The sequence below is a fragment of the Symphodus melops genome, assembly GCF_947650265.1.
Source record: "Symphodus melops genome assembly, chromosome: 17".
Lineage (NCBI taxonomy): Eukaryota > Metazoa > Chordata > Actinopteri > Labriformes > Labridae > Symphodus > Symphodus melops.
The window spans coordinates 7,035,087-7,047,921 of NC_136707.1; the positions used below are offsets into that span (position 1 = coordinate 7,035,087).

A 12,835-nucleotide genomic window follows, 5' to 3' on the forward strand; every position below is an offset into this window, starting at 1 on the left:
AATTAGTTGAAAGCTCTTGACTTTTTACGTCCCTCCAACTTCTTACTCTTAAAAAGCCTGTGTCCCAAATTATCCAAATGCATGATCATTTATAGGATATATATATATATATATATATATATACATACACACACATATATATGGTATGTCATTTAAAACTAGATTATTTTAGGTGCCTGACCGTGCCTCAAATTTGGAAGGAATGATTTGATTTTATCTCAAATTTTCTTAGAAACGATTTCAAAACATCACAACTGTCTTTGAATTCTGGGTTAGCATTAAAAAGCTATGAAGATCAGAATGAAAATGGCTGTGTGCAAACTGGGAGTGTCTGCATGTTCTGCGTGAAGACACATGGACACAACAGATAGCTTCCAGCACTGGTGATAACAAGCGTGCACCACTGTACCACTATAGCTGGGGCCCACTGTGTCTCACTCTGAGGTAGACTAGTATTTATATATATTTCCACTGGGGGCCAAGTGGGGACCATGCGTTGGTTTTTCATCAATGAAACAACATTGCACATTTTCAGTATGAAAACACATTTGACCCCCAACACTGAAATGATTTAAGATCCGATATCACAAAGTGATTACATTCCGCAAATGAGAGCAGATATAATACTTATAAAGATCAACTTCATTTATCAAATGAGCCTGGGCATTAATAGGCAGAAACCTCAAGCAAAAGTCCGCTCATTGGTGGACAGCCTTGTGCCGCAACTGGATGGAGTAAAAAAGTGGAATAGAGGGAGAGACAGAAGAATGCTTTGTTATTAGAGTTACCTAAAAAAAACATACCAGAATGACACAATCAAGTAAGACAATGGTATGGGGGTACTGCTTAGCTCAGTTGGTAGAGCAAACGTCTCATATACAGAGGCTGCAGTATACAGTAGCTGGACTGGTCATTGGTTAATTTCCCAGCCCTGATGCTATTTAGTGCTTGTAGTCCCCCACATCTCCTGTCTAATGAAGGCATAAAAGCAGAAATGATCTATAAAAAACAAGATGTTGGATAAGATAATATTATCCTTTATTGATCACCTGAGTGGAAATTCAGGCATTGCAACAACATAAAGACAAAGATGCAAGTAAGAATCAATACGATAAATAGATAAAGGGATCGGGTATTCTAAAGGAGTCAAATGAACTATTAAGGATAATTAAGACAGTCTGTGCAGTAAACAACACTTTCAAGTGACAGTTGATGACATAAATGGATAAAATAACTGATAAGGTCACCTACGCTTTTATTCCTCTAACGTCCTGAGTATACTGTTAAATTCACTTAGGCGAACACATGACGAGAAAAACAAAACTCTGGTCCACTTGGAGGTGACCAGAGACCATTGTTTTTAAGGTACCAGAGTTCAGTTCTTTGATCCACGCCAGAGTTCATTTGAGCGTTCACACCAACCCCACATTTTGGGTAGTGCTTGGTACCTTTTTTTGTTAATACTCGGGCTGGACTCGATGTAAGCTGTGTCGATTACAAATGGAAATCTCTGGGGTTGAAATGCAAGGTCAATGCAGAAATCCATATCCTGCTGTTTGTTGAGGGTCCACTTGAGGCTGGCAGCAGAAGCGCCGGAAGTCACATACACAAACAAGCTAGTTTTTACAGCAGAACCCTAGTCCTAACCCCATGTTTACAGCCGGGTTCAAAAAACGAAATAGGTCAGATTAGTTTATGTCTCGATCAGCACACTCTGTAGGGGGGAGGAATTTTTTGATAGCTTGTCCATTCTGATTTTATGAAGTATAATAAGGCACTTAGCTGACCTGACTGACAGGTGGGCACAGTGTACTGGCTTCTCAAGTCTCTTCAAACACATCTTACCTCCAGCTCTTACAAACCAAGAAACCAACAATAAGAGTTGCTTTTTATGCATGTGGTAAATAAGTTATTATAGTACACTACCGAGTGTCTCAGTAGATTCTGACAATGTGTCAAGTGGTAGCTGTACATGGATTGTCCCAGAGAGACAAATAACTTTCAATATATTTTTCTCTTTAACAAGTGCTGTTTCTTGTGTCAGTGTCTTTTATCAGATGGGGTTGGACCACTGTCCTGGAGCTCGAGTACATGGCAGAAGATGGCTGACCTTGGCATCCAATGTCACCGGAGCTTTAGGGCTGAAATGAAACAAGATGTTTTAATTGTGTTTATCTTTCTTTGAAATGATCATTTGCGGAGGAACATCCCTGCTCGTCAGAGGGGAACCCCCAACACGTAAACAAGATGACGTACTAAGATGATCTCCCTATGCTTATGTAAGTTGCCCCCTTCCGTACCCTCTTTACCCCCTGCGTGCCCCTCAGTTAGGATGGAATCAGGCCTGCAGCTTCTTCTTACCGCTCTTATCCTCGCTCGGACCTGGTGCATGCTGGGAGGAAGGGCGAGGTTGGGATATCCCAGCCTCAAGGTGTCTTTGTCGGATAGGGCAGCTTGTCTATAACAGAGGCCTTATCTCCTTCACCCTCCAGCTTGGTTGCTCAGCAACCAGAAGGGGTTGTGGGGTACAGGGCTTCTTAGGGTTGACGTAGTTATTTTATGGGTGTTCCCGCTCTTCTAGTTCGCTCTCTGAAATTGTCTTTTTTGTTTGGTTTGTCCTGGCTCACTTTATCAGTGGACTCGTGTAGGCTGACAGAGCAGAGAGCGTCTTGTTTCCACTGCTGGAGACCAGGTGGGAGTACCTGCATGCAGGTAAGGGTGTGGCCTCTTCTGGACAGCTGTCATTCACTATACTTTGTGGCTCTGCTTTGAGTAAAAAATAGAAAAAAGCTGAATAGATCTGAACGTATCCTTACATAAGATTACTATTTTCTCTCTGTGATGTATTTCAGATAAGAGCGGGAGTTCTCTCCAAATTGTTTTTTTTTTTTTTTTAAATCATTGAAGTTTTTTATTCTTTTACTTAAAATAGTTTTTTTGAAAGATGATGATCACCTGAACATACAAACATGATTTGCATTTTTTAAAGCTGGTTTTACTCATTCTAGGTCATGGTCATGATGCAATTTTCATACTGTAATAGTAAAAGCTGTTAATGGTCCTTTGAAGCACTTAAGAAACGTTCTCAGCTGTGTAGTGTGATTTAAAGCTCAATTATAGTTCTTCATAGTGTTAAAGTATGGAATTAAAGTAATTTTCACCATTAAGAAGAGTTTCTCAATTGTCTGCCCATATATGCATTGCTATGATTTTCTAAGACTAATTCCTTTTTAAGATTTTGCAACAAGTCTATCTTTCCCAACTGGAAACCTTAACTCAGCTAATGAAATTGACTAAGAAATATTTTGAGTAACAATAAAACAAAAAAGTTTTTTTTTTCTTTCCAAAATGTAAATGTAATTCACAAATTTAAATAATAAGTACAACAACTTGATTCCTGTTTAAATGTTACCGTTTTGTATTGCTATATATTAAGGTGGCTGCATTTAAAGTTTTTTCACTAAACTGCTACAGAAGAGAAGGGTGTAACCACAAGATAAGGCTCTTCATGTATGGGCATCATTTTTAAAATACATCGAAGCTCACAGTCTCAACAGCTAACGCCTATCTGTCCGGAGCCGTGGCTTTGCAGATGGCGGTATCTTTATCAAGGTTGCCTTAAAAAAACCCTCCAACAGGCATTGTAAGTTTCTGTAATGGCTGACAAACAATCGTAAAAGAAAACTTAGTTACCTATGGAGTAAAAGTATTTTTGTTAAGTTACTAAGGAATATGTTGTGTATTCATAGGATTTGATTTGTGTGTTTTGGTTGGTGTAGTTTCACCTGTATACATAGAGTTCACTTTGTAAAATGTTATCTTTTATTGGGTTGTTTTTCACAGGATTTTAAAATACTTGTTTTGATGTTTTTGTTTTTTCAAATCAATGTCTTAGGGAATGCTTAAAAGTAGCTGAAAGAGAAAGAACGGGTATCTACAGTAATGGATAACAATTTCAGCTTTGAGGAGGTGGGTGTTCTTTGCCTTTGAAATTTCATCATAGTAACATTTTCATCTTGAAGTTTACATTTGCAATTACAAAGATTCTATCATATATAGTAATATTGAAGGAAATTGCAATTTGAAAAGGTAATTCTTATAAAAAGCTTCTTCAGTTCTTATGTAAAAGGGGAACCTTGATTTCAGTATACAATTTGTTTCTCTATTTCCTTAAATGTTCTGTTCTTGTTTCTTTTTAACTTCCTCATGTTTAGGGCAGTGAAATGTCCTATGAAGAAAATGACTCAGCCTTCCCATCCCCAGTGAGACTGTGAGTCCTCCCCTCTTCTTTAGGGTGATACTTTGAACTGATATATTAGTTAAGCAGTAGCCTCAAACTAGCCACTGAACACCATCACAGACGAAGCTAAAGAGAAGTCAAACATTTCCTTCAGGAGCAGGTGGAGTCCAAACATGAGATAAAAAAAGGGGGACATTCATCTGATGAAGTCCTATTAAATATAAATAATTTGTGCTCTACATTTACATGCTACATGTACAACAGGTAACTGTTTGCTAACCTGTTTACCCGGACTACTTTTTAAAGATCCTCTAAGGAGTTTACTCCTTAGACATATATCAATCAATATTAAAAGTCAAGTTTACAGTGAAAACACTGCTTTTCACTTGTAATATTTTAGGAAACATTAAGATTCACAGACATTTATTTTCATATTTACAAGCAGGCCTACACTACAAATCATAACATTTAAAACAAAAAAAAACTTCAAAATGATATGAAAGCAGCTATAGGGCCATCAATAAGTTAAAGATCAGCCAATTTTTAAATGTTTGTATGTACTTTATATACGAAAGTAAATATTACCCAAGTCTAAATATAGAGCACATATGCGTTCAATGATGATGTACAAAAATAGGTTGAACAATGTCGCCCACTTGTGGCCAAGAAAAGAACAGCACTCATAGAAGTCTGAGATCTGGATCACTTTATCACCTTAGATTGAGAAATTGAAACTAATTGCTCTGTACAATTACGAGGTTCATCATCTATTGAGTAAATACAAGAAAATTCCTCTACCTTTAGTGGTTTAGTCATACTTCTGTTTTTTTTAATATATCCACAAAATAGGATACCACCGGGCCAGAGTGACCTTTTTGTCCTCGAGACGAGGGAGGATGAGGAGGAGAATGAGCCACCAATGGAGGCCATCTTAATCCCCAGTAGTTCAGAAGGTAAGTTTTTCCCAAAGACTATGCAGCTGTTGTTCAATTGACTTTTGAATCTGTGCAAAAATAAATCCCATGTCTCTTTATTTCAGCTTATTTGAACCTAAACACAAATGCCACAACAAGAGGGGATGCCCAAGTAAGTGGAAACTCTAAAAACGTATCAGTTAGCTAATTTGCTAATGACAATAAGCAATTATTATCATTCTATGTTCAATAACTGATATCATTGTACTACCAAAGGCCTATGTGGAGCTGAATGAGCTTCAGGGCAGCACCTGGCAGGAGACCAGTCGATGGGTGGGCTACGAGGAGAATTTAAACCCTGCCACAGGAAAATGGGGTCCTTCTCATGTCTCCTATCTCACCTTTAAGAGTTTGATCCAGCTACGCAAAGCCATGAGCACAGGTGAACTTAAAAAAAACTCACAATTAGTTTTCAACTTCCAATAAATTACGATGACCAGTTCAAAGCCAACGTAAATGTTCTCAGGTGCTGTCATCTTTGACCTGAACGCCAGCAGCCTGTCAGCTGTGGCTGAGAAGGTGGCCGATGAGCTTCTAGACAAAGGTGAGATCCGTTCCAGTGATCGGGACGGGCTGCTGAGAGCTCTCCTCATGAGACGCAGGTACTGCAACCACTACCCACAATAACTCTGTTTTTTTTCCCCCTTAGACAGTCAGGTATTAAAATGTTCATAATACCTTATTGCCATGTAATCTGTCCTTCCAGTCAGTCTGCGGGGCCTGATGTTACCGCCTCTGGAGACATTGAAATGCAGACCTTTTCTGTAACCAAGAAGGTATAATTATTTTTTAAAAAATTTAAAAAATCCACTTTCATCATTTCATGTCTTTTGCATTAACTGTAATGTTGCAACTGTAATTTTTCTTTGCAGAGAGACACCTCTGACAACATGGAGGCCTCAATTGTCCTCTCAGGTATGTTCACATAATTTATATTCAGTTATTTGGTTCAATGTTTTCAAGGTTTGTTCAATTGTTCCCATTTGATGCAGATAATCAAGTCTGTGTTTTCAATAGGTGTCCTGGACATCCTGCAGAAACCAGTGGTGGCCTTTGTGAGACTCAGAGACTCTGTGGTGATGGACTCATCCCTGGAGTCACCTGTACCTGTTCGCTTTGTCTTTGTGTTGGTGGGTCCAAGCCAGAGCAACATAGACTACAGTGAAAGTGGCCGCTCTATGGGTGCTCTGATGGCCGACTGGGTAAGAGAGAAGAGCAATTCAGCTTTAGATATGAGACCACAAGATTCACATAGTGGCCATTTTGAAGGATGTTGTAAATATTTAACTTAATTTAAAGATTATAATTTTTCAAGCGAAAAATATAATGTTATCAAAAACCACAGATTTTATGGGCCAATAGCAAATTCACAAGAGCTAATATTTGCTTCAACATCTAATAAACATTATTGTCGGTTAGCTAGCATTAACATCATCAAAAAAGACCTTTCTTATTGTATGCTGTAACACAAAAACAAAGTTACATCATTCAGGCAGTGGAGTGATAATGTTTTTTGTCCATGGTAGTATTCAGTGGATTTCTAGCTTTTAATAGATGTATACAATACAAAAAGACACATGTTTCAGCTACCATAAAAGAAACAAGCAAACATAACATTCTAGGCTAGGAATGGAATATTTTACTCAACTTTCAGCAAAGAATTGTTTAAATGCTCACATCACCTGTTTCCTAATGGTAGGTTATATCATCAGGTTTTTTTTTTATCTACAGGTGTTCTGTCTGGAGGCCTTCTTGGCACAGACTGACAAAGATCTAACCAATGCAATCGCTGACTTCATGGACTGCAGCATTGTGATCCCCCCCACTGAGATCCAGGATAAAGGAATGCTTGAACCGATCATCGATTTCCAGCAAAAGATGTTGCGTGACAGACTCCGCCCCACAGACACTCGTCTCGCCTTCGGAGACAGAATCAAAGGTCAGCACACTGTACACACTTTACAGTGTTTAAGTCTTTAAAGCTACAGCCAATAGCTGGTTAGCTTAGCATAACACACAAGGGTGTAAGTCATATGTTGATTGTTTAATATGTATGGCTACAGAAAATGTTCTTCTCCAATCCAGCTAGGCTATAATGCAACCTGTACTTCAAAGCAGTGGCAAAAAGACAGAGTCATCCATATTAATGTCAATAATGTTTGATTTTTGTGAATGTCCAGCTGAGAAGGCTCCAGAGGAGCCACGTGAGGACCCTCTGGCCCGCACAGGCTATCCTTTTGGAGGGATGATAAAGGATATAAGGCGCCGTTACCGCCATTACATCAGTGACTACACAGATGCTCTGAACCCACAGGTCCTCGCTGCAGTCATCTTCATCTACTTTGCAGCCCTGTCCCCTGCTATCACCTTCGGAGGGCTTCTGGGTAAAAAGAAAAAACGTTTCAGATAGACAGACGTACGTTCATTTAATTGCAGGAGTTTATTGGTCTTCGATTAGATAAATAATTCTCTTTCTGTCCACAGCTGACAAGACTGAGAAAATGATGGGTGTGTCAGAGCTAATGGTCTCTACCAGCATCCAGGGTGTCATCTTCTGTCTCATTGCCGCCCAGCCGGTCCTTGTCATTGGCTTCTCTGGACCGTTGCTGGTGTTTGAGGAAGCCTTTTACGCTGTATGTTGAGTTGTCAGATGTTTAGACTCCTCTTTAGAAAGCATTTTTTTCTTCACTAACCAACTTTCCTTCATTCATTCCATACTGTAGTTCTGCAAGTCCCATGGCTATGAGTACATTGTGGGTCGTATCTGGGTAGGGATGTGGCTGATAGTGATTGTGGTCATCATCGTTGCTGTGGAGGGCAGCTTCCTGGTCAGATTCATCTCTCGCTTCACTCAAGAAATCTTCTCCATCCTCATTTCACTCATCTTCATCTATGAGACCTTCAATAAGCTCATGAAGGTTTCCTCACTTTATCTCATCATTCATTTCACAGAAAGACAGCATTTTAATGTACCATAGTGTCCACATTTGTTCTTTCTTAAAGTTGACTTCTCTTCTCTTCTTGCTAAGATCTTCAAAACCCACCCTCTGGTCCTGAATTACGACCATCTAAATGACACAATGGACAACCCCTTTCACCCCGTCGTCAAGGAGCACATTGAGATTCATCCAGATGGCAATGTAACCATTAAGGAGATGGAGATTGAGAGGGCCTACCCCAACACTGCCCTGCTGTCCATGTGCTTGATGTTTGGCTGTTTCTCCATTGCGTTCTTCCTCCGCCATTTCAAGACTGGTCATTACTTCCCCGGACCGGTAAATTTGTCTTTCAGTGTCTGCAGCATTGATTAGTTAAAAGTAGTTGGATACTAGTCTGTGGTCCACTGTTTTGAAGGCTTAAGCAAGACATTTCAGCTAGTGCCATGTTTGGATTTCAGAAAGTGTACCACATTGTTACAAGAAGGGGTAGCTTAGAAGTAGCTAGAGGTTAGCAAACATTATACTATAATGTAACAGATTTCTGGCTTGACTAGAAAAGTGTATTCAATATTCCTTGTTACTCTGATTTTTATTGGGATGCTAAACTTGGCTCCAAAACGCAGGCTTAAAACAATATGTTCTTGCTGAAAATGTGAAAGCTCAGTTTTACAGTGGCTTTCAACTGAACTCTGAACAAGGCTTTTTTATTTTCGTTCTTTGTCACAGCTTTTTAATCACAGGGGAGTACCACCCTTAAAACTTTACTGTGTATTGTACTGATGAACCAAACTATACAACATTGAAGTCACAATTTATCAAAGAAAACAGAAATGAAAGGTTAAAAGTGTAAAGTCTTAATGGATAATGGTTTGTTTTTTTTAAAGTATTTTTTTCGGGCTTTTTCCGGCCTTTATTGAGAGAGAGAGAGACAGTGGATAGTGTGGGAAATGACATGCAGGAAAGGGCCTCAGGCTGGAGTCGAACCCGGGCCGCCCGCGTGAGGACTATAGCCTCCATACATGGTGACGCGAGCGCTGCCAATGGATAATGTTTTTTGAGGTAATAGATTAAGTGAGACCAGTGAAGTTTCCCCCTTCTGGCCATTAAAAAGAAGGCAGGTTCAATGCGTCTGCTTCACTTTCAAGACCCAGAGCCTGGGTCCACTTCATTTATACAGTATATCACAAAAATGGTTATTTGGTGCACCACATTCAGATACTGAAAAAAAACATATTTTTTTTCTGTTTTTGGTTTGTTCTTCACTAGCTGCGACGTTTGATTGGAGATTTCGGTGTCCCCATTGCTATTTTCTTCATGATTGCTGTTGACATCTGCATTGAGGACGCTTACACTCAGGTTAGTGCACTGACTAGACTAAATGTTGAACCTGCACATAAAAAAGAAATGGAGTTTATGTTCTTGGTTACATTCCACTTTCATTGAACTATAAAGTAGATCGCAGTTTCTCAATTATTCTGCAAGAAAAAAATGCCTACTTTTTTTGTTTTTCTGTAATTATTGAACAACAAACAGACTGATTAAATATTATCCTGTCCCCTTGTAGAAACTGGTTGTGCCAAAAGGTGTTGAGGTGACAAACCCCAAAGTCAGAGGTTGGTTCATTAACCCCATGGGAGAAAAGAAGCCTTTCCCTATTTGGATGATGGGTGCCTGCTGTGTCCCGGCGCTGCTCGTCTTCATTCTCATCTTCCTTGAGTCCCAGATTACCACGTGAGTGACTCAATAAATGATGTCACCTTAATGTGCATTATTATTGCTTGCGAAGTTAAGTTTTCTTTCTATGTTGTCTGTGAATTTCCAGGCTGATTGTGAGCAAACCTGAGAGGAAGATGGTAAAAGGATCTGGTTTCCATTTTGATCTGCTTCTCTTGGTCACCATGGGAGGCATCTCCTCTATTTTCGGGGTGCCCTGGCTGAGTGCTGCCACTGTGCGATCCGTCACTCACGCCAATGCTCTCACAGTCATGTCCAAGGGCCCAAAACCAGAGATTGAAAAGGTGTTAGAGCAGAGGATCAGTGGGATTCTTGTGGCCATCATGGTTGGTAAGTGCTGCCATCTTTAGTGCTGATGCAGACACTACAGGAGTCCGGAAAAAAAATCCTTATTTTCCATAATCAATTTTTTTTTTTCTGTGACTTCCAGGTGTTTCTATCTACATGGAGCCCATTCTCAAGATGATTCCCATGACAGCCTTGTTTGGTATTTTCCTCTACATGGGTATCACCTCTCTGAGTGGAATCCAGATGTGGGACAGGATGCTTCTGTTGATCACGCCAAAGAAGTACCATCCAAGCGACGCCTATGCCACCAGGGTATGCAACCTTCTTCCAAAATATTCATTTAAAAGGTCCTTAGCTCTGGAGATAAGTCCTTAAGAAATGCAACGTCATAGCTACTTGCATTTATCACACTTTATTGATCCTTTGCTTTATAGAATTACCTGAAAAGGGGACATTATAAGGAATTGTGATGAGAATATGGAATTAAGTTTACAAAATGGCTTTTCAAAAATCATCTGTTTTATAAGCTTTTTGTGTCCATTTTAGCAATAAGTTTATCAGAGACATCTTGAGCAAAAGAGGGGGTCAATGTATCTCCCTATGGTCCTGTTTTCCTCTTTTGGTCCCCATGTTTTATGCATCTGTCTGTCTTTTTGTGTCTTTTTAGCGGTTATTGTCTCTTTGTTCTCTTTTTTGGTTGTTTTGCTTATTGTGTGACTCCTTTATACTGTCTTGGTTCATCTTGTTTCTTTAGACCAGTTTTCCATCTTCGGGAAGTTGTCATTTTGCATCTCACTGTAGTATTTTTTGTCTCTGAGACGTTTTTCCACATCTCTCTGTTGTCTTGTTGTTGCACTCTTCGGTAATTTTAATTCTCTTTGTGGTTAGTTTGTAAAGAAATGTGTCAAGAGTGACCTCAGATAAATGCTCTGGCCTCTTGATCAATGCTACATAAGACTGCTCTGTATTTCATACTCAAGACAATCAAATTAGGCTGTTAGTATTCTTGTTTTCCATTTTTTCTTTACACTTCAGTGTATTTTTGTCTGTTACAATCCTTCTGTCTGTTATCCCAGTGTTATTTAGCTATCTGTTCATCTTAATGTGCTATTAGCTTTCTATTAGTTTGCTAACTCTCAGTACTGATCTCATGTTTACAGGTGAGCACAATGAGGATGCACCTCTTCACATTTATCCAGCTCTTGTGCCTCGCCGTCCTCTGGATGGTGAAGATGAGTGCCTTCTCTTTGGCTCTGCCTTTCGTTCTCATTCTCACCATCCCTTTGCGCATGGTCTTGACCGGCACTGTCTTCTCTACCCTGGAGATGAAATGTGTAAGTATCTCTTTGTGTCATGTCAAGCTTAGAGCGGCAAGGCATAATTTGATGGTGAGGTGTTTGTTGTAACTGGATGGGTTTGTTTTACAGCTGGATGCAGATGATGCCAAAGTTGTGTTTGAGGAGGAGACTGGAGAGGATGTGTAGACTACAATGAGTCGCCATTCTCAAAACTAACACCATTCATTTTTCATTTACCAACTTTCAACTGAATTCAAAAAACTTGTTGGCTAAATATGTTATAAAACATAAACATTTCAAAGCTGTTTTTTTATATCATACATTCCCTTTAAAGAAAAAATACCTCTCATATCAAGTTTTCATTTTATTTTTCTGCAGGTGAATCAGGTTTTTTGTTTGTTTTATGTCTCTTAGCTACTATTATGGCTGTTTTCTTTTCCACATATCATACTCATATTCTAACTTGTTTTTTGTGGAATTAGTCTCCCCTTCCCCCATATCTAATTGCTGTTTTATTTACTTTTTTTTTTCTATCATGCACGAAAAGTCTCATGCAGGGCAAACACTTGATGCCTTTTAATGGGAATTATTCACCTTCAGTATGTGGTAAGAATGCATTTATACTAGCAGTGCAGTGATGATGTCGCTCTGGTGATGTTATGATAATAGTTTTCCGTGTAATCTAATATTTACTTCTTTAAATAAGAACATTTTATCCATTGAGCCCGTTATGCACACAGATCTTCACACAAGCCATTGCCATATACAAAAGCCTTTGTTTATTCTCAAAACATGTTTAGAAATACGTTGCTCTAGTTTGCTTCATTTGGCATATTGTGTATGGTATACTGAACAACTTGATCTTTTCTGTTCAGCTGACCTGTTTAGAATGTGTATAGAATTGTGTTTATTTATGTGTGTAATTGCTTTCATGGTTACATAAAAGAATGCGCAAAAGTTGTTAAGTGAAGTGGATTATAGAATATAAGTGTTCAAGCTGATTGTCGTGCCAATAATTTTATCTGGAAAGACTCATTTGTAAATTCATCTTTTGTCCTCTCCAGCATATCTTTGTGTGCCTCAAACACTGTACGTGCTTTAGATATTTAAAATAAAAACTACCTTTTATGTTTGTGTCTGTTATTGCATTAGCAAATAAAAAAACCCCAGATAATTTTACTCATGTTGCAAATTAATAGGAGTCTCCAATGCAAACTGAACGGCTGTCACTCAGCTAAATGCTGCATTCATGCAAATCAAGTAAATTATAGCATCTGAAAAGACAGTCACTGCATGACTTCATTTTTCTGCTTGAGTGTGGTGAAACTTTTCGGAACTGGAAGACATAATTGTATGAATTAA

At 38.9% G+C, this 12,835-nt stretch overlaps 1 protein-coding gene across 1 annotated transcript; it reads left to right on the top strand.

Moving 5' to 3' along the window:
* The first annotated feature begins 2,535 nt into the window (after positions 1-2,535).
* Positions 2,536-12,601, top strand: slc4a1a (solute carrier family 4 member 1a (Diego blood group)). The gene is made up of 21 exons (XM_079365647.1): positions 2,536-2,712; positions 3,896-3,969; positions 4,215-4,270; positions 5,090-5,193; positions 5,280-5,326; positions 5,431-5,596; positions 5,681-5,816; positions 5,921-5,990; positions 6,087-6,129; positions 6,232-6,416; positions 6,946-7,153; positions 7,395-7,598; positions 7,699-7,847; positions 7,938-8,132; positions 8,244-8,489; positions 9,420-9,509; positions 9,718-9,884; positions 9,976-10,217; positions 10,318-10,487; positions 11,336-11,509; positions 11,603-12,601. Exons 2-21 carry the CDS (start codon positions 3,943-3,945, stop codon positions 11,657-11,659), a joined length of 2,736 nt encoding a protein of 911 aa, XP_079221773.1. The 5' UTR covers positions 2,536-2,712; positions 3,896-3,942; the 3' UTR covers positions 11,660-12,601.
* The last annotated feature ends 234 nt before the right edge of the window (positions 12,602-12,835 follow it).